Here is a 27,188-nt window from a genome sequence, read left to right on the forward strand (position 1 = left end):
AATGATGGGGCTATAAATGCGAATGGATGGAAACGTAACTTTTTAGTAATGACTTCGTAAGTCAGTCATGACACTTGTGTGTAGAAGATAAAGAACGACAGACTCATATAATTCTAATCAGTCATACATGAACGTCACACGTCTAGTGGCGGGCGATATCCCAAAGGATAAATTCCGAATGTCAAAATCTTGATGGCCGAAATCTCGAAAATTAAAATTTTATGTTTCCACAATGTGTAAACAAAGTAATGTCACAAAACCAACAAAACATAACTCGGATAATGAATTATTTCATCTGCCAGTGGAGTAGAGGGAGTTCAAAAATGTCAAGTCATTTACAGAGGGTGTTAAAGTTTTTGTGACGATGACGGGAGGGGATTTAAAAAAATACCAAAAACGTTAAAATAAGCTGGTTATTCTTGGAGATAATAAAAAAAGTAACTTTTGAAATGTTGATGATATATGATGATGGTCTCCTGATTGATAATTGGATAGTTAGGCAATTTTTTTTACTCTGTCTGCGATAAAAACACCTTGCATTAGTGATATAAGCCTAAACAGTAACCTATCATAAATGAAAATTCATGTAAAATTGTAAATAACAATGGCATGTGGTGACTTTTGCTAGTGGGCATGCAAAAATATAAATATACCTACTATCCATTTAGAATTTTGCAATTAATTCAATTTTAAAACAAGGCATAAGTTTTTTGCTTTGGTTTACGCAGGGTTTAATTGAATCTTAAAAATTAACCAATACCTTCCAAAATTTGTATTCTTAGTTCAATGAAAACCAATAAGTATGACTGAAAGTTTAGTGTGCATTATTTATGTCGGATCTCCACAGCCTACCTCCACCCTTCGCCACTGCTAGGCAACAAGTTAACTCAAATGATAATTCACTGTTGAATCGACAAGAGTCGATAGGACCCCAACTTCCTTTGATTTAACCTAATAAAAGTTAAATAAGTTAGGTACTTAATTTAAAGTTAATTAACTTGAAATATGATTCTCGTTTATCAATTTACTTTCAACTGTCATACCACATAAGACATCAACTGTCATACGACTAAAATCCCCACATAAGAACGCGGCATTATACCCCATTTACCCATGCATGGATTTACTGCCGACAGTATGTATTAACGTAGCCATAAAAAATGCACGTTTGCAAGATTGCATGCATGGATTAAAAAAGTTCTGAATTTTCATGCGACAATGGGACTGTACGATATCTGCGCCTGCACAGTAGATAATACTGGCTAACCTGCTAGTAAAAAATCATACTACTGCACAGAAACTCATTTTGAGGTTAACCGATTTTCCGTTACCTGACAAATAATACCATAAAATGACAACATCGCGTCTCGCTTACTCTAGAAAAATGAGATAGGCAAGACAGTCAGCACTTTTACGTGTAAACAATTATTATCGCGATAGTTTAAAATACACACTATTGGTGCAGGTAAATCCATGCACGTGTACAGGCGCTATTATGATATTCATTATGTGATTAACAAATAACTACACAGTTCAAGGGTTAGCACAATAAATAAATATCATTGTCAATTAAATGCCCTCATTGTAATCTGTAGATATTATATTTATCCAGAAAATGTATTATTATAGGACAGAGGAGGAAATATGACTACTACAGTCGATATAATTCGTAATTCTAAATTTGCCGTAATTCGAATTTTTCACAACACAAAATTATTATCTTACATAATAGTTTTTAAATTTACATACATTTCAAATTTTTAATTTCCTGTCTGTCCTAAGACTTTGAAATGACAATATTTTAAATATTCTGTACTAATAAAGACAATATCTTTTCTAGACAATGTAATATCAAGTTATTATTTCAATTTTATTATAATTTTTAAATCTTATTTTGAGTCATAATTTTACATATCGTGTTGATACTGGAATAAGCTGTATGTCACTTAAAATACACAGGATATATGCTAACATAAAAGTAGCTGAAATATACCAAAGAGTCACGTCAGCGAGTGGTATGAACATAACCAAACATTATCAAATACGCCATTATTTGTCAAATTGATTTAACAAGATATGGTGGAACAACTTAATCATGAATAAGCGCAGATGAGCACCATAACTTCAAAACTGACCTAATGACAATTTTTACAATGGCAAACTGCTATTTTAATATCTACGTGACAGATATTTATTCCCTCTCGTAACCTCTCTAACTAAAGAGATAACATATGTTAAAAATCTTATTTAGTTTTAAAACCGACCCAAGTCCAAAAGGCTTAAATTTTGCATAAGGCTCATATACGATTCATACGACCAATGACATCAGAAACAAAAATAGCAGTTTTCTTTTGTTTTGTAGAAGGAAACATCAATGTATGCATGATACTACATTTGTTTCAAATCAACTTAAATCCAAAATATTGAGTTTCAAACCTATCTAAGTGCATTTTTACTCACCAAATAACTTTTTGAGGATGCTAGTATTTATTTTTTCGTTTATTCCTTTTAAACTGTCATATTTTTATGTTAATTATGCCCACAGCAGTTTTTCCCTATTTGTCAACGATTTGGTTTGTGGAGAGTTGGGCAGTTTTGATACTACGGTTCTCAGATGCAGATGTGATCTCTTCTTGTACGCAGGAATAAGGCAGTGCTTAATGTGGACATTGTTACAGTTGTCGTTATCGACTGAACTTACATCAAGCCTATTGCATTGATTTCTGTCGTTTGACGCCCTTCCGACTATCTTTTGATCTGTGCCAAAATTATCGAACCTCATGACAATATGGTATGTTTTTAATAGTCGACATAAATTTCAATAAACGGATGTCGAGGAATATTGATAATTAGAAAGTACAGTAAAACCCCGTTGATTCGAAATCAACGCGACTGAAAATTTGTATTACAAAGTACAAAATGTATGTACTTTCGTTTCAAATACAATTCCTTTCAGATTAATAACAATGGTCACTATTATGGTTCATTCATTTTTAGAGAATATTTCGATTTACAGCGAATTTTGAATTAATTGTGTTCATTGATTTCAACAGGGTTTTACTGTATATAAGATATTATATTATAAATATTTAATTAAAATAATATATGAATTCAAAGAGCATTATTACAATGTTTATCTTCCTTCCATGACAAAATTACGATGTTTCTCGACATGCAATCTATTTCAGTATCAATGACGATATATAACTTCTCGTAATGAAATATAAATCGATTGTTGATTTTGTTCTCTATAGATTAGGCATGTCCAACGCATTGATTGTACCAAATATGAGTTGTTGACCTGTGAAAATTGTGTACAATTAGTTGTAATATATCATTGAACATTTAACATTCCTTATCCAGCAACGATGTGGAAACCCCTGTGACCTCATCATATCACTTAATTCGTATTGCATCACTTACGATTTGGTACAAGAGTGAAAGAAATAGAAAATGTGAATCCTCGCACTTTAAACTGAGGCGTAGTCCCTTACCTAACTTATCATTTTGACGATGAATGTAAAATTGAGTATTTTTTGTAATGGTGAAGGATAGATGTTGTTAAATAACTCTCAGTGTTCTTCTTCTCAGCCAAATATAATACGTTTGTTCAAGCTGACGAATTACAATATTTTGATACTGAATAATGGATCACAGCCTACTTGAAGTTGGACATTCCTGCTATAGATAAATCAATAATTCTGTACCACAGCTTCACATTCTTAGATAGATTTTTTAAATTAAATGTGGACTGAAACAATGTGATTTTAAAGTCAATAACCTATACCTATTAGTATTAATAAGTAATTAAAAAAGACTCAACATATAATTTACCTTCAATTAGTGAGATAAAAGTAATGCTGTCACTTTCACACATTATCTATTAGGCATGTGTATGATAGTATATTTAATAATGTAAGGGAGTTGAAACATGATGCACTCAATGTGCCTAAAGAAGAGATAAAGAATAAATAGAAACTTGCTAGAAAAGAAAAAGAACTTTTGGTCTCTTTATAGTTAGTTGGCCTAATTTTGAAATATATTGTTCCTGTTTGTTTTTGTTTTATGAGACTAAAGACAATTGACACATTCGCAGTGGCAGTTCGCTCATATTGCGTAACTGCAACACTTTTGCCGTGGCCCTGAGTGAGTATTGTGTTGCTTGCTACTCGAAAAGATAGATCGGCCATTAACATATAAAATATTGGCAGTTTGGTTAAGAAAATTTCAAATCCAGGACAGTTCGGGTAAATCCCGAACGTATGGTAGGCCCACATACGATTGACATATATCTTCTTTGTCTTTCTAGCACTACAATCCTATGTGGGTCTTGATATCCATCCAGGTTTGTTCACCCACTTTCTTCCAGTGTTGGACAGCCAAGGTCTTCAACTTGACCCTATCCCTCTATTTCGTACGAAGTCGACCAAGTCTTCATTTACCTTCTAGACGGTGTAATATCCTATTATATGTGTAGTATTTCTCATTCCCATATGAATGTTTTTAAATTGAAATCAAATCTACATATCCATACATTGTGGAGTCACAGGTTTCAATCCCACTAGTTAATTAAGACTCACAATGTTGAAATGCCTATCTTAAAGTCTGTATGCTCCCTCCGTCTTGAAGTAAACATAAATGAAACTAACAGCTTTATAATATGTGAATTTATGAGTTCTTTTTAAATAAACGCTTCATAATTTAACATGCAAAAGAGACTAGACTTCCATCTTTTAAAACAGTCCAATCTTAACTTCTTCTCTTAGGTATTTCTGGTCCTGTCACTTCTTCGGGGGATATATTCAAGTAGTGAATTTTGATATTTTTTGTACAAACTTAATGTCTTGATACATTTTTATTAAACTTATTGTATTTACGAACAGTATTAAAAATTAATGTCTAGTATTGGATAATGTTATGCATTTATTGGACAAGCAAATATTTCACCAAACTGGGATAAATTCGCTCAAAAGAATATAGGTCAATACTTTTACCCTTTTCAATCTGTGGTCTTCACTTCACTGCCCTGATAAGTAAAATGAAAATGTTACGAAAATGGTTCATTTCTAACATGAGTATGAGGAAATGTTCTCTGCTAAATTTTAAACACATTTCATTAACAATTTTTTATTTTTCAAAATTTCGAAGATGACAACTTCTGGTGACCTCATTGTCTCTTTAAACAATGATTGCGCACCGTAACCTACTTTCCTTGATTAACTTCCACAGGGCACAGAGCCACCAAGCGTAATTTTAATTTGAGCATTTGGCGTATTTAACATTTACATTTACAAAAAAGAAATTTCACATGATTGACAACCTGTTATTTACTTCATTTTTCTTTCTTCATACCATATCCGATTCTAAGAAGATTATATGGACCTCTACAGATTGGAGGTTGTATTGAAAGATTTTAGTTATTATGGGAAATGTATGTTAGACTCAACCTATTATAGTTAATACGTCCAAATACACATTGAAAAAGAAAATGTGAATTATTTGAGACCCAGGACGCACAACATTACATGCCGACACGACACACACTCAGCTATCGTGGGTGTTTTTACATGGCAATCATTCTCTTTTGACAGTGAGCAATCAATTTATGCTAATTAATAAATTGATAATTTCTTAGTAACCATGCAGTTTTGTGAGCTCTGTTGTTTGGTCAATCTAAAGTTTAGAGATTCCCAAACTTATTTGGCCTACAGCCCTTTCGTAGAAAAAATGACCCTCAAGAAATCTACCTTCTTTAAGCAAACAAACAGAAAGATCATTTGATACAATAGTAATGGGTAGTTTTATAACATACGCCATTGCGTATTTTCTCGGATTACAGGAAGAAATTAATATTTAAACCCCTGAACAGACCACAGAATATTTCTTATCTTGCAGTCATGCTTAAAATTTTTTCCTGGGATATCTCGCTTGATAATGCATAACGTTGTTCATTTGTTTGTGTCTCAATAACCAGTTGTTTAGATCAGTAATACTTTAACCATTGTTGTCTATGAAATATAATGTTCTCAGTGTTGCCTGTACAATATATTAATCATCAAAATTCCCTATATTCAATTTTAAAGGAATTAACGTTAAATATTGTGTGACTGTTTTGATAAAAATATAGAATGTACTATATGAATGTGCAATATAAATGTTTTAAATTGGTGTTCGAATAAAATTCATAAAAAAACAGCAGATCTATTCCAACATAACCATTAACTCTGAAATCTTTAAAAATAAATTCTGTTACATAATGCTTGATGCATTCCAAACGTTACATATCTCGGGATATTAAATGTCAAAAATAGCATTAATTGTTAACACAGCATCTGACAACCTTGATGAGTCCAAGAGCTGTCATTTTACATAATATATTTGGCTGTAATTATTACGCAAAAATATTCAATATAATAAAATGGCAATTTACCTTACCATGGTTGTAATTATGTGGAATTATATTAAGAGCGTACATAAGTGAAACGGCAAATAATATTCAATAGTATGTGGAACGAAATTTCGCAGTCGTCGCCAATCAGAGACTGACAGTCGAGGTGTGAGCACGTCAATTTGTTTTGTGATGGCGTCGGAGGAATATATTCTTAAATCGTGTAAAGATGAAAAAACATTCCGCATGTACTTGAAAAAGAAAACATGTCAATGAATATACAATTATTATTACGAATATAATAATAAACATAACATTAAAAGGACGTATGTTGAATTTTTATGACAAATTATATTTTGTTCGGCTTGCGTCATTTGCACAATCCGCGCATCGCCTAGTCACAATCTTTTTAGACCATGCCTCAGCTGAAGTATAGCCTTAATATGCAACTTCCAAACGTCTATTTAAATTCAAATAATTTTGCAATGACTTAAACAAAATGGCGGCATTGTTATGTCTCCATCATAATTTTTTAGGTGATTCCAGAGGTAGCCAAAAACGACCATAATGGCCGAGATGCTACTTGTCAGGATTGTAATATTGTGGGTCCCGGTTTTGAATGCCGGATCTGGCAAATGTTTTTTTTCAATGTGTATTTGGAACCAGAGTATGAACCTAATAGGTTGAGCAAGTGGCAAACATCCATTTCTCGTAAAAAGCAAAAATCTGTTTATTACTACTTCCACTCTGTGAATTCAGTTCTTTAGGATTGAACATGAAAAAAAAGCTGCTTTTATAGTCGGTTATAGTCAAAATTCATTGGCAATACGTGGTACCGCTGCTCTGGCCATATTATACTGTTTTTATTTGACGGTTATTACTTTGGAATTTAGATAACTGTTGTGCAATTTGAATTCATACTTAACACAATTGGGGATCTAGAAAAATGATGAACATACATAATTCTGAACACACGCATGAGAAAATATAGCCAATCGAAAAAAATCATTTTTCGAAGAAAGTAAGACACACGGCTGGAATCGAACCAGCGTCTCTTGGGTTTCGCGCCCTGTGCATTACCACTATGCTACGACTGCCATGCTTAACTCATTTTTTCTATTGGCTATATTTTCTCATGAGTGTTTTCAGAATTATGTATGTCCAATAATTAGAATGGTATATTCTTAAATCTTGTGAATTATTCGTTGAATAAAAGAAATAGTTAATTGATGAATAGTTATTATGGCGTTACATTGTTGGAATAGGTCTGAATAATAGTGTTATATTAAGACTGGAATCTAAATATTTATATGATGGTATTAACTTTAAAACTTTGATTTAGGTAACTGAACGCACAAATTGTTGTTTTTCCAATATCTATGTGTATTTCCGGATAGGTATTATTGGAATCACGTGGGTAGGCACTAAACAAGGATATATCACGGAGAGTTGAAGCCTTCGAGATGTGGCTGTTTGGACATGTCCTCAAAATTACTTGGACTGACAGGGTGATTATTTTGAGGTACTCAAAACAAATGGGAAAGGACAGAGAAGATCCGCATAGCATTAAAAATAGAATTATAATAATATAATATACCTAATGAATAATAAAAACACTGCTTAGAATTATACAGACATATTTCACTACTTCAGTAATACAAGGTTATATGGATGATACATTTTTAGCAATGTTATAAGTGTCAGATAAGTGGTATCATTCAATATAATAATATTAGATAATAAGGTAAAATAAACTGATATAACATGGTCATAAATTGAAACAGAAAATAACATGCTGTCGTGTAAATTTTTCCCTCCCCCTCCTCCCTATTATTTAACATTGTTTTTGTTGTACTTCCACGTACTAACTAATCCTGTCATTTTACAGTTTATCAGAGTTTGCTCAGTGCCACGTTACCAGCTGACAGACTGAATGTAACTGATAACCAGTCTTACAGAAATGCGGAAAGTGGCAAACTAAACGATTTCTTGGTTAAAATCGGCTGTGCTTCCTGTTTGACCAAATAATAATATATTATAACATTGTGAACCAACAAAACACAAAAATGTGACATATAACCTTGTAATAGAAGTAGTGATTTATAAGGAATCATTTGGTTGTAAAAGACATTCACATACTTTTAATTGAAAACTTATATTAGTTTGTTTAGTTACTTGATATTATGTATTATTTATTGATTGTTAGAAATACTAAATTTTACAAATATTTTTTATCATATCGTTGAATTCTGAATAAATAATGTCTTATAATACTTATTTTTGGTTTTCTTTTTACCCCTGGCAATAAAAAATTACATATAGGTATTGAATATGCGCAAGAGTTCTTTTAATACAAAATATTTAATTCAGAAAACACATACCTATTCTATTAGAAAATAATTTAAGTCGAGTGGGAGTCGAACGTCACATCTTTTTACTGTCCGGGTAAATGCTCTATCCCCAGAGCTACTGGCCCGTACCTATATGTATGTTTTTTGAGTATTTGAAAATTATGTGTTTTCGATGAATATTTAACATTCTTAAATCTTATCTATATTCAATATTGAACAATAAAAACAATTGTTCACAAATAAATTTGGCTTCAGCGCCAAGCACTGTCTATAAATCGTTTTGACTAATTAGGTATCTATCTCGATTTAATTACAAAGCCAAGAAAAAATGTAAGGTTCGACTCCCACTCGGCCTAACCTTTTCTCTAGGATTTTAAAGGATGAACTGTCCCTGATAGAATGCCAATATTCTAGAGTTAAAAATTTTGTAATAACATATACTTACTTATTTATGTAACAATAGTGGTAGGGAGGTCATGCATTGCTTAGGGGCAGCAAACGAATACAATTATATGAGACTTGAAAGCAATCACTGTTTTCCATGAAGCGCAGATGAGGTCACTCATCGGTCAAGTACCGACATCTTAGTTTTTAAAAATCATAAAGGGGCCTCCAAACTAGTCAGTACTTTAGACCTAGTTTCTTGTACCTAAAACCACTGCTGTTTGAGAGATTTCGTAGAAATTCTCTAATCCTCAATGGATTATAATATTCATATCCAAACACTTTTGCATACAATCTGAGGCTAAAAATGATAGGGGACAGCATTTAAAATGTACTTAAGAGACGTTACTGATTATGTATGAGGCTGTTTAACTGGTTCTATGCTTTCAGCGAGTTTTCTCGCTCTATGAGGCTGTGATAAACAGGACTCATAAAATTTCACGAGTTATCTCATCTGACTTTAAACTCAAATTACTGGCCACTGTCGATTGATTTGCATAATCTAAAAAATTAAACATTTGTTTGAATAGTTATGAAATACTAAGCCACAAATTATCGGTATTACAGCGATACTAGTAAGATCTTTGCCTCTACATTCAATGTGTGTCGTTAAAAATCTGCATATGAGTGACACTTTGCCTAGAGACGTCACTGACTATATATGAGGCTGCTTAATTTAAGCGGGTGGATTAAAGGGTGTCATAAATAAAACGAATGATTTTATAAAATGTTCGGGACATTTTTATTCAATCGTTTATTAGGAACTCAAAGGTATACATAATCTTTATCATCTTACTCGAAATACTCTTCAAAAGAAATTTCAACCAAAACAAAATACAGTATCCCGTTTTTTTTCGTACAATATATTACATATTAAATCTCGCATAGTATATTTCAAATCACACAACACTATAATTTTTCCTACTCTAATATATGTATGTATATAGTTTCATTATTTTTTCTAATCAGAAACACAAAGGGGTAAAGTAATCTACTTTGCATTTTATTCATATTCAAAAAAAAATATAAAGTTTATAACATATCATTTCATCATCAAAAATACTTTGAAATGAATATTCTAATGGGCTAAGATATATTAGAGTAATTTGATACCACGAGACAGTATTCTGACGTAGAAACCATGGCAACCAATCAATATATCGATATTTGTAGAACAGTAGATTAAAGGGATATTGAGGAAATCTCATCCGCGATGGCTGACTGGTAAGGTATCCGCTTGGTAAGTCCGAGGGTCTCAGGTTAAAATAGGTTTGATAAAATTTACATATTGTTTGTCAGAGCATGGATTTAATAGATTGAGCAAGTGGCTACGATTTACACTGGATTGTAGAGCCAATTAAAAAAATCTATCTTGTCAATGTCGTATATCTAAAACACCTTTTTTTCAAGGGGCAGTAAAAATCATGGATGACGATTCCTGATATTTAAAACATATTTGTGGATTGATTTTTGAAATATTTATATTATGTATTTTGTTGTACCGGACATGGAATTGAAAGTTTTACAAGATAGACTGATGAAATCGACTTAATACACAATTGTTAGGTAAATATATTTTATAAATGGGGTATGCTTTCCAAAATATTTACTATGCCAAGAAAAAAATTAACATTTTTATTTAGTGTTTGAAAGGAATGTCAGACCAAAACATTAAAATTAGATATATTATCATTGAAATCATAAATTTTACACACTAGAGTGCATGGAACGGAATAATCATATAGAGCAGTTATTTTCTTTCACGCATTAGTTATGTGAAGATGTGAAAACAATCTTTACTGATTTTTAATTTACATATCAATTGTACTTGTTCAATCCTCAGTCCTTTATTTTTTAAGATACCACAAAGATGTAGCACACTACACTTGTGAGACAGGGTTTTTCTCAATTGTTGGTTAAGTAAAATACACATTTTGTGCCTTTGAAGTGTGAGATTGGCATTGAATGCTTCGTATATCTTGGACAGAGCACAGGACAAACCAGTCAATCATCCAAACTCCAGATAAAGGAACGGCTCGCGACAATATGTCGTAAGACGCATTATGCAGTCTTTTGGACATATTATTCGGCGCGGATGGGATAACTTGGAGAAACAGGTGGTTTTGTGTAGCCTCAAGGGAAGGCGCAGCAGAGAAAGAGCATCGGCGTGAAGCAGTTTACTGGGTTCAGGCTTCACTATACCATAAGAGAAACAGAGGACAGAAAAGAGTCTTGGTCACTCAGAAAATGACTGAATTTCTAAGTGGTCATGATCATCAGCCATGTGGGAATGACCAAGAATAAGAAGGATTACTTGGCGCATTTTTCCTTATTTCCACCTGTGAATAGTGGTAAGGCGGATGGTTTACAGTTAATCTTTATAAAAAAAATGTCTGATAAATCACCTTTCATCATGGGTGTCCATTTGATTGGTTGCCACGGTTACTAAACAATATTACGTCAAATACATTGCAAACGTGGGGTCGGGCTAATGTTATGTTTCCAGACGTAACTATAATTGAGCAGACATAAAACACCTTTACACACATATTATTTAGTTGTACATCTTTCTACAGAACAACTCGATTTTGTATTGTTTATAGATTTTACACATACCAAAACATAATATGCAAAATAGGTATACATTTTGATATCTATAGGTTGGCCCAATAAAAGTGGCTGATTTAATTTTGTAATAAAACAATCATTATTGATTAAAAAAAAACTGATATTTTTATTTTAGTGTAAAGTACATACGTTATGATTAATATTATGGTACACAGTATCTGACAAATGTCTCCCGCGACTTGTTGGCACACTCTGTCTTTTGATGAAAATTTCGATGACATTTCCGCATAATATCTGATCAATTTCGTCAATAACACGTTGAATTTCTACCTTGAGCAGAAAAATTGTGTGGTATTTTGGTGTAGACATGAGATTTCGCAAAACTCATTGCTCGCACAAATTCAGTGGCCAATTTTGGTCACTATTGCAGTTATTTCGCGTGCAGTGTGAGATTACGTTATCGCGCCGGAACTGCATGTCTTCCAGATCCATATCTTCCAATTAAGGTGGCAAAACGCTATTTCCAGCCTCATTTTCGAAAAAGTACCGTCCAATTTCTCTGCTTATCAATCGGTGGCTTGTGATGAATCACTTGAGGATTGTGCCGTAAATTTGTAAATTTTTTTTAAACCGGCACCGATTCAGTTTGAATTTTAGCGCTAAAAATGATTTCCTCAGAAATGATGGAGTGTCGTTGAAAATTTCATCAAAAACAGGAGAGTATACAAGCAGGCACGAGACACAGTTATCAGATATTCTGTTACATAATTAATCGTAGCACATATATTATGAGAAGTCTAATTTCAAAAATATTAATAAGTCACATGTCCTCAAAATCTAACCAAAAATACATACCGAAACATCAAGGAAAGATAGAGAAAGAACACGCAGTGACAACTCAAAAATCTACTACGATAACAAACAACCATGACAATTTCCATCAAATCAGTTTTTTTTTTAAACAACTAAATGATTCATTTTATTACAAAATTAAATCCAGCATTTTCTACTGGTACAGCCATTATAATATAAAATATGAGTTAATTAAATACATATATAACACAAGATACAAAATTATCAACATCTGCTTATTAAAACGTTGCATAGAAACGTATCAGATAAAGATGTGTACTTACAATGTTTTTGCAATTTATTCATAAGTGATTGAAAAATTGTCACTGTGACTTAAGACACGTTTAACAGTGCTTTAAGGTGATAAGTGATACAACGATTATTTGTCAGTTAGTATTGTAATTTAATTAATTTAATTTAATAGTACAATGTATTATTAAAGTTAATGTGAAAAAGCCTTTGTTAGTATTATCATGTTTTGGAAATTGAAGTCTTCGATTGCTTTTAATAATTAATAAACACCGTGTCAAAATAAGGCATGTATGGTGAAAAAAGCCGATAAAAACACAATAGTCTTACGCTGAGATGCATAGTGTTGAGATACGTTAAATCAAAGTAATGTCAAATTATACATATATCAAAATAAAAAGACAACTGCGAAAATCTTAATAAGTAGGACAACGTTGCATTCCCTAATCAAAATTGTTACCATTTTTTAAATCTCGATTGTAAGTTTGAGGTTAACTAATTTTCATGACCTGTCAAATAGTACCATACAATGACACCGCGTCTCGCTTACGCTTAAAGAATGACGAGACAGTCAGCACTTTTACGTAACGTTTTTGTAAAGTTATTATAGTTTAAAATACACACTACTAGTGCAAGTAAATCCATGCACGTGTACAAGCGCTATTAAATGTTTGTGAATATAATCGATACTCAAAATGATTATATTTTGTCAGACATGTAAACGACATTAAAAAACTATTTATTTAATTTCTCATTCAAATATGATATCATTCGCGCACACTAATTGTTAATCACAGGAAAAATATCTAATTGGTGATATTCTATGCATCCCAGCCTTAATATAGAAGTAGAGATTGAAAAATTCACCATTTTTTTTTTTATTATCATTCGATTACGTTAGTATCATTTATACACTGTTAATAGAGTAATAATTTTTATTGTTTTAAATGGAAAAAAACAAAAATACTTACTTAATTTATTAAAAAGAAACACAAAATATTTATTCAAATTTATCAATTTTAAAGTTTAAATATTCAAGAATCCTTAACAAAAAATGTATTCATGTACAAATTTGTTGTAAGAAATAAGAAACTATAAGGAAAAAATTGAAAAGAAAGGAATATGGTGAACCCACAATCATTACAATCCGGGCGCTGTACATTACCAATTAAACTATCGATGCAATCACTAATCATGCCGAAATGTCTAACAATATATAACTGAGGTATTAATTCCAATTTGGTAGTAAAGCACAGCCTCCAGATCACAATGGTTGTGATTTTTCTAAATTTTTTTCATGTTACAAAAAAATAATATTTTGTATTATATTCAACATTCCTAAACGTTGACTTGTCTAGCATACATTTGAATAAAAAAAATGTATCCCTTTCTGTTAATTTATATTTTCGGCACAGAATATTATTTCTGCGACCCACCAACTGGGAAACGCTGATTTATCATATAAAACCAGTGATGCACAACCTTTTTATAAGTAGGCCAATTTATTCAATTTCTAATTGTTCCCAGCTAAAGTCATCAACTTGTCAAATGTCTGGTGTCATGGAAACGGTGTTGCCAACCGTATTATAATTAGTACAATACAATAATTTTAATTTCAACAAAAATTTAAACCTTTTCTATGCCTCACGATTTTATTATGGCAGTATCCGACAGGCTACAAATTTTTAACGACCCACGTTAAATGTAGAGTAAAGCTCTTACTAAAATCGCTGTAATACTGATAATTTGTGGCTTAGTATTTCATAATTATTCAAACATATGTCACAGTGTTTCATTTTTTAGATTATGCAAATCAATCGACAGTGGCTAGTAATTTAAGTTTAAAGTTGGACGAGATATCTCTCAAAATTTGTATGTGCGGCCTGTCGATCACAGCCTCATAGAGCGAGAACTCGCTGAAGGCATAGAACCGGTTAAATACTAGCCACATATGGCAAAAATACTATAATTTTGATGGATTCAAGACAAAACAAATTCCTGTACTATAAATAGTTTTAAAAAAGATGGCAACACTGCTTAGAATGTAGAAGTGAAAAATACTGCTTATTTATTAAACTCTCTGTTTTACTTGACACTTTCATTGTTATATCCCAAAAAATACTTACCTACCGAAAATTGTGTAATGTCATTATGGACATTTTAATGAAAGCATTTTTCTTTGGGTCATTGAAAATCTATTCTGGGTAGTTATTATTGTACTACGAACATGTTTCACAAAATGTCATTTAGTTAGTGAGTAAATATGATGGCTGACTGCGGTTTGTGCATTACTGTTATGATCTCACTGCCACATATTTATTATCAAATCAAGTTATTTTTAATGTTGTATATGTTACGCTGAATGTGCGAAATTGACTATTACATGAAATGAGCAAAATTTTTGGCTAATCATGTAATAGTCAAGCCTGTTGCCTTATTCATTAATTAGGTAAATTATCTGCTGAGTGCGTGAATTCGCCAGGGTATAGAATTCTTAAACTGTCAACATGACAGTAGAAAAAGTAAATTTAATACGGATGGTTTTATTAGTTATAATTGGACATAATATAATATTATTATTATTAGGTTAGGTTTTGTAATTCTGAATTCAACTGAATGTCCATTTTGAGGTTAGCTAACAAGTGTCAACAAACTATCACAAACATACAATCGACTATTGCACGATTGATACCCAAGAACGAATCAAATCGCGAAAATACCTTTTAATAAAATTCTTCCGTTATCATATTATAGTTCTAGATTTTTTTTGCGCATAGTAAATGGATATGAAAATCATTGTAGTTATTGACTGGTATATTTTTATATTATAATCAATGACATTTGACACATTTGGTTAGTTTGATTAGTTGCAAAAAACACCAACGGAGCGTGACCATCTATTTTGACCATAGATAATATACGTAAATTTTGACCAATGCATGAGCATTTGACACATTTAGTTTAGTTGCAAAAAACACCACCGTAGAGCTACTATCTAATTTGTCCAATGCATGAACTAGGAGGCAGAAAAATTACTGCCGAATTCACGCACTCGCCAGATATGTTGTCTAATTCATGAATAAGGCAACGGGCTTGCATTTTTCATGATTTAGGCAAAATTTTGCCCATTTCATGTAATAGTCAATTTCGCACATTCGGCGAAACATATATAGCATAAACGCAAATAACATATTATTATGTATTAAGCAATGTTTTATTTTATTATATTATTGATGTGATCGAAAATAATCTTTACAAAATGAACTAGGCGATACATAATTTAAAAAAAAATGACATATCACAGAATATTAATAATATTATTCGTTTCTGGAAAATAAATATAATATTTCTTTACAATATAATATATGATTATTATATTTATTTTTCATCATAGACAATTTAGTTAATTACATTTTATACATTATGTTTATATTTCATAACACAGTGTGGGTTTATATTGATAAGATATTTTTTTATTTCTTACAATGGTTGTAAAAAGAACTAATTTATTAATAATTTCAAAATTAGAAACTGCAATAATACTTGGTACTCATCAAATGGCCCAGCGCAATACATCATTGGACGCATGCACTACAGTATGCAGTTCACGCCTCTTGTTAAATTTGATGCAATTTTTTTGCGCCATTTAATCATTTTTGACATAATATGTAATACTAACTCCACTTAGTTTAATAACAATCAGGACTGGTTTCATCTGCTTCAAAGGGACATTATCAACTAAAAACAGACGAAACTGGAAACTGAAACTACATAACGTGTTTTATTTTAATTAATGCAATGTATTTCAATGACAATGACAACACCATAAATGAAAAAAAAGTTGTGATAGGTTTTGGTTTATATTTAGATTTCAAAGTGACAATGTGCCGGGCTATTTAACAAGTACCTAATATTGAGTTGTTATTTTCTAAGAAAATTATTACCTAACTACCTATAATATTGATTTTAAATTAAAAAAAAAACATTTGGGTAATGGAATGTAAAATTGGAATAATTTTATATCGCTTGAACACTACTCTATGACACCACTATAATTTTTTTTCAAATACACACACACACCTAATTGCAGTTAAATAAATAAAAATACAAAGCATAGACAATTTTATTTAAATTCAAAATTTAAAATTTGAATAGGTAGTAATTTAAAAGACAAAAATAATAATTTTTAAACACTGTAATATGTTGAATTTTCTTCAAGACAGTTTTGCAGACATATATTTATAATAAGCTCATTTATAGCACATCTTACTTTTTTTAATATAGTACAATAATTTATAAAATTTCAAAATAAAGCATAAAATCTAAAAATGTCTGTTTTTGTTTTCGAATTTTTTTTAAATTTTTGACATAGACAATACTATAATTCGAGGGCTTAGTGTCAAACAACACTATCTACAAAAGTGCAACTTTACAGGAGAGCCAAAAATCGTTATTTTCGATTCTTGTAACTCAACAAGGGAAATGTTTATTTAAAACCTAATGTTAATATTTTATAATTTATTGTGTATTGTACATTTATCTTGCTTATGATGATGTTAAAATTTATAGGGATAGTTTTAAAAAAATATGAAAACAAGGGTAACTTATGTAGTTAGCGTTAAACTTTACTGACGATTTAATAAGAAATTAGAAAAGATTGACATAACGTTTTTTGACTATCATGTAGCCGTAAATTTAAAATAACGTTATCTCAAAAAAAAAAAAAAACACTTTTTGTAGATAACGTTGTCTGACTTTAAGCACTCGAATTGCGTCTCATGTTAATTTTGAGCATTTGTTAATTGGTAAATGAATGACGTCACACAGTCAACGTGACTTGATACTAATACAATATTTTAAATAAATAATTTTATTGAAATAAATTTTGAAATATACAACTTATACACAAATAAATTGAAAGAAATATTTATTTTAAATATAAAATATTACATATTTGAATGGAACTATTTTGATTAGGTACATTAAAAAAACTAGAATACTTTGGGAATGAAAAATCACATAATTTTAACATTTAAAATTAAATTGGTAAACAAATATGTTAAATAATATAATAATTACTAGCAACACTCTCTTTTCCGTCTGTTATAGAAATAAAATTATTTAATAATTCAAGAAGTATGAAATTTTTAGGCCCCCACAAAATTTACGACAAATTATTTTGTGACTAGATTTAAAAAATTTTATTAAATAAAATACTTATTAGGAATGTTAATGCAAAATTCAGTGCAGAATATTTTTAAATAAATTTTACGTACAAAATTATTGCTAATCTTAATTTTTTTTTTATACTCTTCAAATCACTGACTTACTAGCGGACACTTCAGAAAAATAAAATCGCCCGCATAGCGACCCTGCCCATAGACATCTGAGTCTGCTAATACAAATTTCGTTATTATTTCAAGTAAACAGATGCATGCATTGATACAGGAATAATTAATATTGCAGCGTACATTTCTTTACGGCGCAACATTATTATCATATTCTGCACATTGAAAATTTATATTGTCTTTGACCAACTCTGCAAACGTGTTCACTTGAATATTGAAATTTTGCATGCGAGAGTCCAAAGTAATAGTAAGTCGATGCTTCAAAATATCTTCTAATTAATGTAGGTAACACGTGGTGTAAGCCAAGCTTAATACAATGGAATAAAAATCACAAAGAAAAATGGAATTATTGTTGAGAAGACGTTTCGGAAGGTATTTTATTCTTTATGGTCAGAATTTCATTTCATTTCGAACTATCAATTTCATAAATCAATATCATAATGGAAATTAAAATAATTTATGGCAAACGTATGGCAGTTTATGTATTAACTATTCGATGGCGAATTATATGTGAATGGTAGTAATTCTCAAGGAAAGCGGAACTTGGCAGGTCGGTAACATTTATATTATTCGGCATGACTTAACCAAGGTGAACAAGTGCACTTGAAAATCGTTCAGAAAACCTTCTAGAAAGAACTTCCGATGACTGGCTGTGATAAACAAATGTGATACCACGATTTGTGTTTGTGGTTCATACAAACTGTTTGTAGGGCAACATAATAATATATCGGAACAACTTTAGTATGCATGATTTCTCAACTATAGAAAAAGTAATATTCAATGCATTATAAGGTTTGTCTAAATATTTAAATAGTGAAATTGGATTAACTTTTTCATGATATCAATACACTAGGTACTAGGGATGGTGAACCTTTTAATATTGGATGAAATCAAATACAGAAACAAAAATAGGTACCAATGAATTTACACAATGGTATAAATTGTAAATTTACTAGAAAAGATTAAGTCGGTACCTACCAAATATTATTTTCCCTCACGCAATAACGTCCACGATGTCCGAACGGTAACATTGTAATATTGTGGGTTCCGGGTTGGAATACAGGGTATGGCAAAAAAATCACACGTATTGTTTTTTCAATGTGTGTTAGGAACCCAGAGAATGAATCTAATTAGTTGAGTCGCTAACATCCATTTATCGTAAAAACATTTTTTTTAATGCCACCTCTGCTCAGTAAAGGCCCATATATCATCTTATTAGAATCAAATATGGTATAAGTAATACACAAAAATATTGACTACATGTTTTTTATATACAATTCATAGCGATGTTTGCTGTTTAACTGATGTTAATTTACTTATCCAATGAGTTGTAACTGAATACTTTTAGAAGATAATTTGCGTCGTTGCAACTCATTGGATAAGTAAATTAACATCAGTTAAACAGCAAACATCGCTATGAATTGTATATAAAAAACATGTAGTCAATATTTTTGTGTATCGAATTCGGTTATCGAATCATTACTAATGTGATGTTTTACTTTCTATTGATATCTTTCTTTGATAAAACAAGTCAGTGTTGCTGGATGAAGTAATTAGAATATAGATAAATTAAGTATAAAACACTATGTACTAAGCTTTTGGATACAAAATTCAAACTTTGCCCGCGTGTCACTTAGTGACGGTTTCGCCATCCCTGTTAAATACTTTCATCGTCTCTAAGATTAAAGCAAATTAAAAATGCCACAGAGAATAATTTATCCATTAGAAACGTCTCCCGCAGTGTACCTTAAACATTAGAAATCAGTGAAATGCCTCACAGGTGAAAAAACTCTTAAATAACGTGACGGAATCGTAGATACAATTTAATAGTGATGGCCAAACTTAAACACCATTGGCTGATTTGTATCACGATAATGTAACATAATTTTATCAATGTTATATAAAATCAAAGTGATATTATCAATAAGCATGTCTTTTCTTAATCCCTGAACTTTTACAAGATAATATAGCCACATCGATACATTTTCCATGTTTAATAATATGCTTTCAGATACAAATGGAATTTTATAGTACAATTTTGGTAATTCGAATTTTGACCCGTAATTCTAAATTTGTATTAATCAAAATATATCCTAATTTCGTCATTGCATTCAACTCATGAACACACAAAACATTGTTTGTATTGAATGCATACATTCAGATTTATTTTGTTTTCGCTTATAAGGACTGTGCACACACGAAATACCATTAATTTTGTTTTTGTACTAATAAAAACCTTGATTTCTTTATTTTATATTTCCCTGGCCATACGTATCGACTGCCCGTAATGTAATTATTACAATATAATATGTTGAAAATATTTAAAAATGTCAGTTACATAATATTATATATTGGTGGAAATGAAATGTTTTAGATCCTTATACTGTCATTGATTCACTGAATATTATGCAATATTTTTAATAAACTGTCAAAGATTCAGAAAAGACATTGCGTACATTATAATTTAGGATAATTTAGACGTGATAGTTTTAATTAGCGAGGCCCCCATTGTACGCGTAGTCGGCCTTGTTATGCATCACAAGTCGGTTCTCCACAAAGTAAAAACTATCCGAGCACGTCTCAAACGGGGCGGCTATCATTTCTTCCACTGAAAAGCAAGCCGTGTTAAGACATTATTATAAAAGGTGTCCAAATAATATGAAATTAGTCAAAAGTAACTTGACTACCAGTTGGGGAGATGTAAATGATCGGTAAAAGAGAAGTGTACACACTTCATCAGAGTACCCAGATATTTGCACAGGTGGAGTAAGACGACCATCTCTTCCGTTGAATTTCCAATGCAGCGTGTCATCTAGGGTTTGAAATCCCAGGATCCCGCTCGATTCAGTGATTACTTTTTAGATTAGATGTGTCAAACAGCTGGTAATGTCACCCGAATAGGTGAACAGTGAAAAAAAAACTGTATCCTTTATTTGGGCATGGTTTGGTTTAGATTTATTGTGTTCAGAAAACTATCGACCTAGATTCTGGACGAAAAAGGCCGATCATATTTTAGGCAGTAAAACTAAAGATAACTCCCAAAAGGCTAAAGAGATTTCTTCTTCACTCAATATGGCCCGGCGGGTTCAAAATGTTGGACACTTACTTTTAATGATTTTTAACAAAAAAATAACGGTTACATGTAAATTGTACGTAAAACATTTCACCGTGGCACAGTTTGCCGTGAGCTTTCGTATTGGAAAGAGATGACCGCATTAGATTCAATATAAACATTTATTCAATTCTCATAGCTGATTTTGGCAAAATTCATGAATTCAATAAAGAAAACCTAACCTAACCTAACCAATAATCTAGTATATTGGCTATTTTCAAAATTTCGCTGCTGGCTTCCTGTGAAGTGTAAACCGACAAGAACAGTATTTTATTTAGATATGAATTTTATGTAGGTACTATACGACCTAAAGAGGTTGGACGGTCTTTAATATACGGCCATATATTTCCGATATAACATTTCACGGTGAAGTGCGATACGGCGAACTGCACACGTACAAGTTTTCAGACACGAAAATAACATGTTTTGTCAACAAAAAATTAAAATTCAAAGAAAACAATAGGATATGATTAAAATTTTGTAAATCTACAAAATCAAGAGTGTAAATGGGATTTGTAATGTTTTTTTTATCAATATAAATTTGTAATACAATGTCGCTACCAGAAACCCGGGATTCTGGAATTGAAAAATTACTAATCCCGTAAATCCAATATTGAAGATTCTTTCCGGGATTATTAAATTGAAATAATTTTACAAGAATAGCAACGCTTACCCAAGTCAGGTGGAAGAGTGGGAAATTCGTAAATGTGCTCGCAGGTGTTTCGAGAGAAGGGGATGCAGAAGCCAAACTCAAAGTCGAAGGTCTTTAGGAGGGTGTCCTTGAAGAAGTGTCTCTCGATCATGCGGAAGTGGTTCACGGGACGGGATCCAACTGTGAACTCCACACTGAACAAAATACAGACGGATTAGGCTTTCTGGATGACTACTTGCAATTCAAAAGGATCTGTATATATAAACTAGACAATGAAGACAACCCTTTCTACTAGATGGAGCCTAAATATATGAAAAGCTGAAAAAAGGACTGATGTACTACTGTTTAAATTAGCGGTATGTAATGCATTATGGACGTATTCGTAGCAAACTTAGGTATTTTCTAATAACTGTGAGCATTCCAATCAATATTTCCAAAACAATTTTAGATTTACTGGAACAGTCAACCTCTATTCGTCGGACGGACAGATTTCGGATTTAACCTAAAAACATTCCAATCGTATGTTCTGAGCCACTGCTCGTAAACAACGTTCGCGGCATGATTACGCAGAATTGCGTGTGGTTATCGCAATGCATCACTTTCTGCAGTAATTTTAAAGCGTACCATCCGATGTTCTGAAATTATGTAAATAGGATTTGTTTGTGTTTTTATAAAATTGAAACATTGTATAGTTAAATACATAGGTATGAAGTAAAACAGATGAACTACCTAATTTGTCATGTTGTAAACACACACATGCCGGAAACCTACTTTAAGGGACACCACCTAGCCCATATTAGTCTGTTACATCAATATTTTACGGTATTATTATCCATATAATTCTTGAAGTAACCAAATTCATGTAAATCTATATATATAAAACAAAGTCGGGTTAGTTACACCATTTATAACTCAAGAACGGCTGGACCGATTTTTATGATCTTTGATTTGTTGGATTTATCACCGCCCCGAATAGCAAAATAATTATTAAAATATTGGATAAATCACGGAAAAAATTAATTATAAAAAAAATTAATTTTCTCATACATTTTGTATGGAAAGGCTTTTGACTGACATCGATGAATTTGAACGATGAAAACCTCGCGCATTCGAAAATAAAAGAAAATCACAAAAAAAAATAATCCGTATACAACGCCATCTCTGATACATGACAGAAACAATAAAGAAGAAACAAACAAACAAAAGAAAGAATGATAGTCGAAATGTCTAACTGTCAATGGTGTAGTGTGCCCAACATTTCGTGCTTCATGTCAACAGCTCAATTTGCTTGAAAAAGATACTCATTGGGATATGACAATCGCTGAAGCAATTGTTTCTGCATCTCCAAGTCAGATACGCACATTTTATGATATCATTATTTCGACATGCTTCCCATCGAATACACCTGAACTGTGGAACAAGTAAAAGCATGACATGTCAGAAGACATTTTACATCGAATTTGTGTCAGTTCAGCGAATCCTGATCTCGAGGTGAATGAGGAGATACATAACCAGGCTTTGCTTTTGATCAAATACATGTGTTACCTCATGTGCGGCAGTTTTTTAGTCAAGTTAGGAATGCCAACGCCACATCGTGGAATGAATGACGCTTTCAATCGAGAATTGGAACGTGATCGTGAGTATGATCGAGATGCATTGAACCAATCAGTTTGAACGAATGTACCACTGTTGAACCCCCAACAGAAGGAAGTGTACGATACGTTAATGAAGGCAATTGATGATGGAAATGGTGGCTTATTTTTCCTCGATGCGCCCAATGGAACTGGAAAGACATTCCTCATGTCATTGATTTTGGCTACTGGTCGTACGAGATCCGAAAATTCTGTAGCAGTTGCTTCTTCTGGGATAGCGGCCACGTTGTTAGAAGGATGCCGAACGCCTCATTCAACGTTGAAATTGCCGACTGAAAAACCGACATGCAACATTGCGAAATACTCAGCAATGGCCAAAGTTTTGTTAGCAAGTAAAATCATCACCTGGGATGAATGCACAATGGCGCACAAACGCGCATTGAAAGCACTCAATCGAACTATGAAAGATCTGCGCAATGACTCAAGAAGTTTTGGAGGCACAATGATTCTACTATCTGGCGATTTTCGCCAAACACTACCAGTCATTCCAAGATTGACCGCTGCTGATGAAATAAATGCTTGCCTCAAATCATCGACTCTGTGGTGCTATGTGAAAATACTTCAACTGACGACAAAAATGCGAGTTGCATTGCCAAACGATCCATCTGCCGAAGATTTCTCCAAGCAATTGCTGACTATCGGTAACGGCCGTGTTCCTGTCGATGAATCGAGCGGATTGATTTAGTTTCCGCTGAATTTTTCCAATTTCGTCTCAACTAAGGACGAACTCATCAACAAAGTGTTACCGAACATCATTGCTAATCACAAACATGATAATTGGTTGAGTGAACGAGCATTCTTGCGGTAAAGAACAAAGATGTGGATCACTTAAACTTCACAATTCAAAATCAAATCGTTGGTCCACTACATTCCTTCAAATCTATCGACTGTGTAACAAACGAAGACGAAGCAACCAACTATCCAACTGAATTTTGAAACTTATTGGATCTGCCTGGCTTGCCACCGCACAATTAACGACTGAAGGTTGGCTCGGTAGTCATCATTGAATTGAAATTGAATTACAATATGTGAACTTACCAGACCCAGGATTCGAGCATGGGACCCTGGACACTATAGACAGCCCCTTAATCTACGCGGTCATCGTGGGTGTACAGTGTGTACAGTTCAATGTAATTAAAATACATAAATATATGTAAATAAATATAATATGTAATAGAAATAATTAATGTAATTAAATAATTTCATTTTGATTTGATTTTTGCACATTTATTGAACATTTTGAGTATTCATTTTAACTTAATAAAAAACTGAATTTAATTCAGCTAATAAGTTAACACAAGATTATTGATTTTGAGGCGGTACGAAGTTTGCCGGGTTAGCTAGTACAACTATAAATAACATAATAATACGACGATGAGTGAATTGCTATAGTGATATTGGCTATACCAGAGGTCGGAAAACCGAGCCGTATGCGGCTCTTTGGATATTGGTGTGCGGCTCTTTGCCAAATTGTCAATTCCTAATTTTTACAAAGTCTTTTGCAAAATTCACAATTCTAATTTTTTGTCATTGATTTGTACACTTATTATATTATATAATGAGCCTAATTTTTCCTCTGTGATGGTTGATGCAAAAATTTATGATTGTTGTTGTTTTAAATCCGCCCATTGCAAAAGTCGACAAACTAAATTACACCAAAATTAAGGATTTGGAGAGAAAAATGCAATTAATTTCACAACACAAGTGGAGCGCTCTAAAAGATCTACATATTATGGTAGATACTACGATTTTTAATACATGGAATAGCGTTCCGAACTAATATTCGAGTCTACATAATATGTATGTGAACAATCATTTTCAAACATGAACAATATAAACAGCATTTCGAGATGCCAAATAACCAATGAGAATCTGGAGTCGCGCCTGAAATTAAAAACTACAAGTTACATACCTAACATACAAAAACTCTCCAAAGAAATGCAAGGAAGGTCATTGTTCACATTAGTTTTCGGGAATTCGTGAAAATTGTATGTAATTAACACTTTATAAATAAACAATTATAAAATGTAATTAATTCATTTAGATAAATCATATTTATAAAAATATACGTATGGCTCTCGAATTTTTTTTTAACCGTTGTGCCACTCATATTTGGCTGTTTTGGTCCAAGAGTTTGCCGATCCCTGGGCTATACCAATAAGTACAGTAAATTTTGATGCAGGGTTTTGAATGTGTTTGAGTGTCCTACAAAAATGAACCACGCATTATAGACATGCAATAGTGTGTGTAATACACCAATATTAAATGAGCGTCAATGCATAAACCGAAAACAGTTGTCAGTATTCGACTTTTTATTTAAATTTACCCCGTATTCTTACTTACTCGAGATCGGTTGCCTGCTTCTCCTTACCCGTTAGGTATTTCGGTTCCCATTATTTCCGAGATCTCCGGTCATACCTGTTTCAGATAAGTGAATCTTCCGCTTTTAATAAGTGGACCTGAAGATCCAGACATACTAGTTATTACCAAGCATAACTAATATAGCTATGTGACCGAATATCATTCCAACACTAAGTGAAGATAAAAACAATTAAGCAAAATCAACTTACGTCGCCCCTACAGTCTTCAGTTTCAAGAATTGTGGCGTGAACTGATATCTCACAAAACGGCCGGCATTGGGATCTAAGGGTTCCTCTTGGGTATCGACATCTCCGCCTTCCGTGCCTTCGTGGTTGGATTCGCAAGGGGGCTTCGCAATTTCAAACAGCACCGTTCCACTCTCTAAATCCCTTATTTTAAATCTAGTGAAGTCTATATCGTATACATTAGCTTCCGGGCTGCACAGATATGTATCAGTTATATTTGTCAGCCGCAGGACATCGTCAGGAGAGATGGTACAAGGCGGTAGACTCTCATTGGAATCTATTGAATGATTTGAGGTCAGTGGCCCACATTTCTTGCTCAAAACACTCATTTCTCTTGATGTCGTTTGACTTATTATTATTGAATTTGGTGTGATTGTTCACCTAATTATTGTACTGTCGGGCTAATTTTAACGGTAATTAAAAGTTTGCATGCTATTAATCGAATGACCAAAGTCAAATTTGATTGAAAGACAACAGAAACGAATTGTTTATTTTTGAAGGAATTTGCGACAATCGACAATAATTCATCTTCTTCGTCTTTTCCCGATTGATTTACGCCCCTTTGGGGAAACAATCAATTTAATTTCCCTAAATTATTCTGTGAAAAATTATTGTTTCAATCGACTAAAACTTGTCTTGTCTACAAAAAATACAATAAGCTGAATAATTTTAAATTCGAAAACTTAGAATTGGATGACAATCTCTGAGTCCAATCTCTTTGATGACAGTAAGGTAACATAATAAGTAAAAAAAATAAAGAGATTTTTTAAAGTATTTTTTTAATTGATTATAACTATTTTGGTATTATTAAATATCATGAGCTGTGTCCAGAGTACTCCAGGGTATTAAAGTTACCTAGGTACCTACCTAGTTCTGTGCTCACTTCTAACTTCACTACCTAGTAAAATAACGAAAAATGAAAAAGACAGTTTTACTGTATCCACAATGGTATCACAATTGTGTGTA

The 27,188-nt window shown here is 32.2% G+C and overlaps 1 protein-coding gene across 1 annotated transcript; it reads right to left on the bottom strand.

Annotated features, from left to right (window-relative positions):
* Positions 1 to 18,158: 18,158 nt before the first annotated feature.
* unc-119 (unc-119 lipid binding chaperone) lies at positions 18,159 to 26,761 on the bottom strand. Its single transcript, XM_085950197.1, has 3 exons — positions 26,187 to 26,761; positions 21,986 to 22,158; positions 18,159 to 20,808 (listed from the first exon to the last, which is right to left on the bottom strand). The coding sequence occupies exons 1-3, from the start codon at positions 26,549 to 26,551 to the stop codon at positions 20,690 to 20,692; spliced, it is 657 nt and encodes a 218-aa protein (XP_085806323.1). The 5' UTR covers positions 26,552 to 26,761; the 3' UTR covers positions 18,159 to 20,689.
* Between the last annotated feature and the right edge of the window lie 427 nt (positions 26,762 to 27,188).

This window comes from Rhyacophila brunnea, unplaced genomic scaffold (genome assembly GCF_057557595.1).
Source record: "Rhyacophila brunnea isolate RB1 unplaced genomic scaffold, BYU_Rbru_1.0 scaffold_23, whole genome shotgun sequence".
NCBI lineage: Eukaryota > Metazoa > Arthropoda > Insecta > Trichoptera > Rhyacophilidae > Rhyacophila > Rhyacophila brunnea.

Excerpts from the sequence above, each read along its gene's own strand:
- unc-119 (XM_085950197.1), bottom strand. The coding sequence starts at position 26,551 with ATGAGTGTTTTGAGCAAGAAATGTGGGCCACTGACCTCAAATCATTCA. Across the intron at positions 22,159-26,186 it reads CTGAAGACTGTAGGGGCGAC|TGTGGAGTTCACAGTTGGAT; the intron begins GTAAGTTGATTT and ends TATTTTGTTCAG. Across the intron at positions 20,809-21,985 it reads CACTCTTCCACCTGACTTGG|TGGAAGAAATGATAGCCGCC; the intron begins GTAAGCGTTGCT and ends CTTGCTTTTCAG.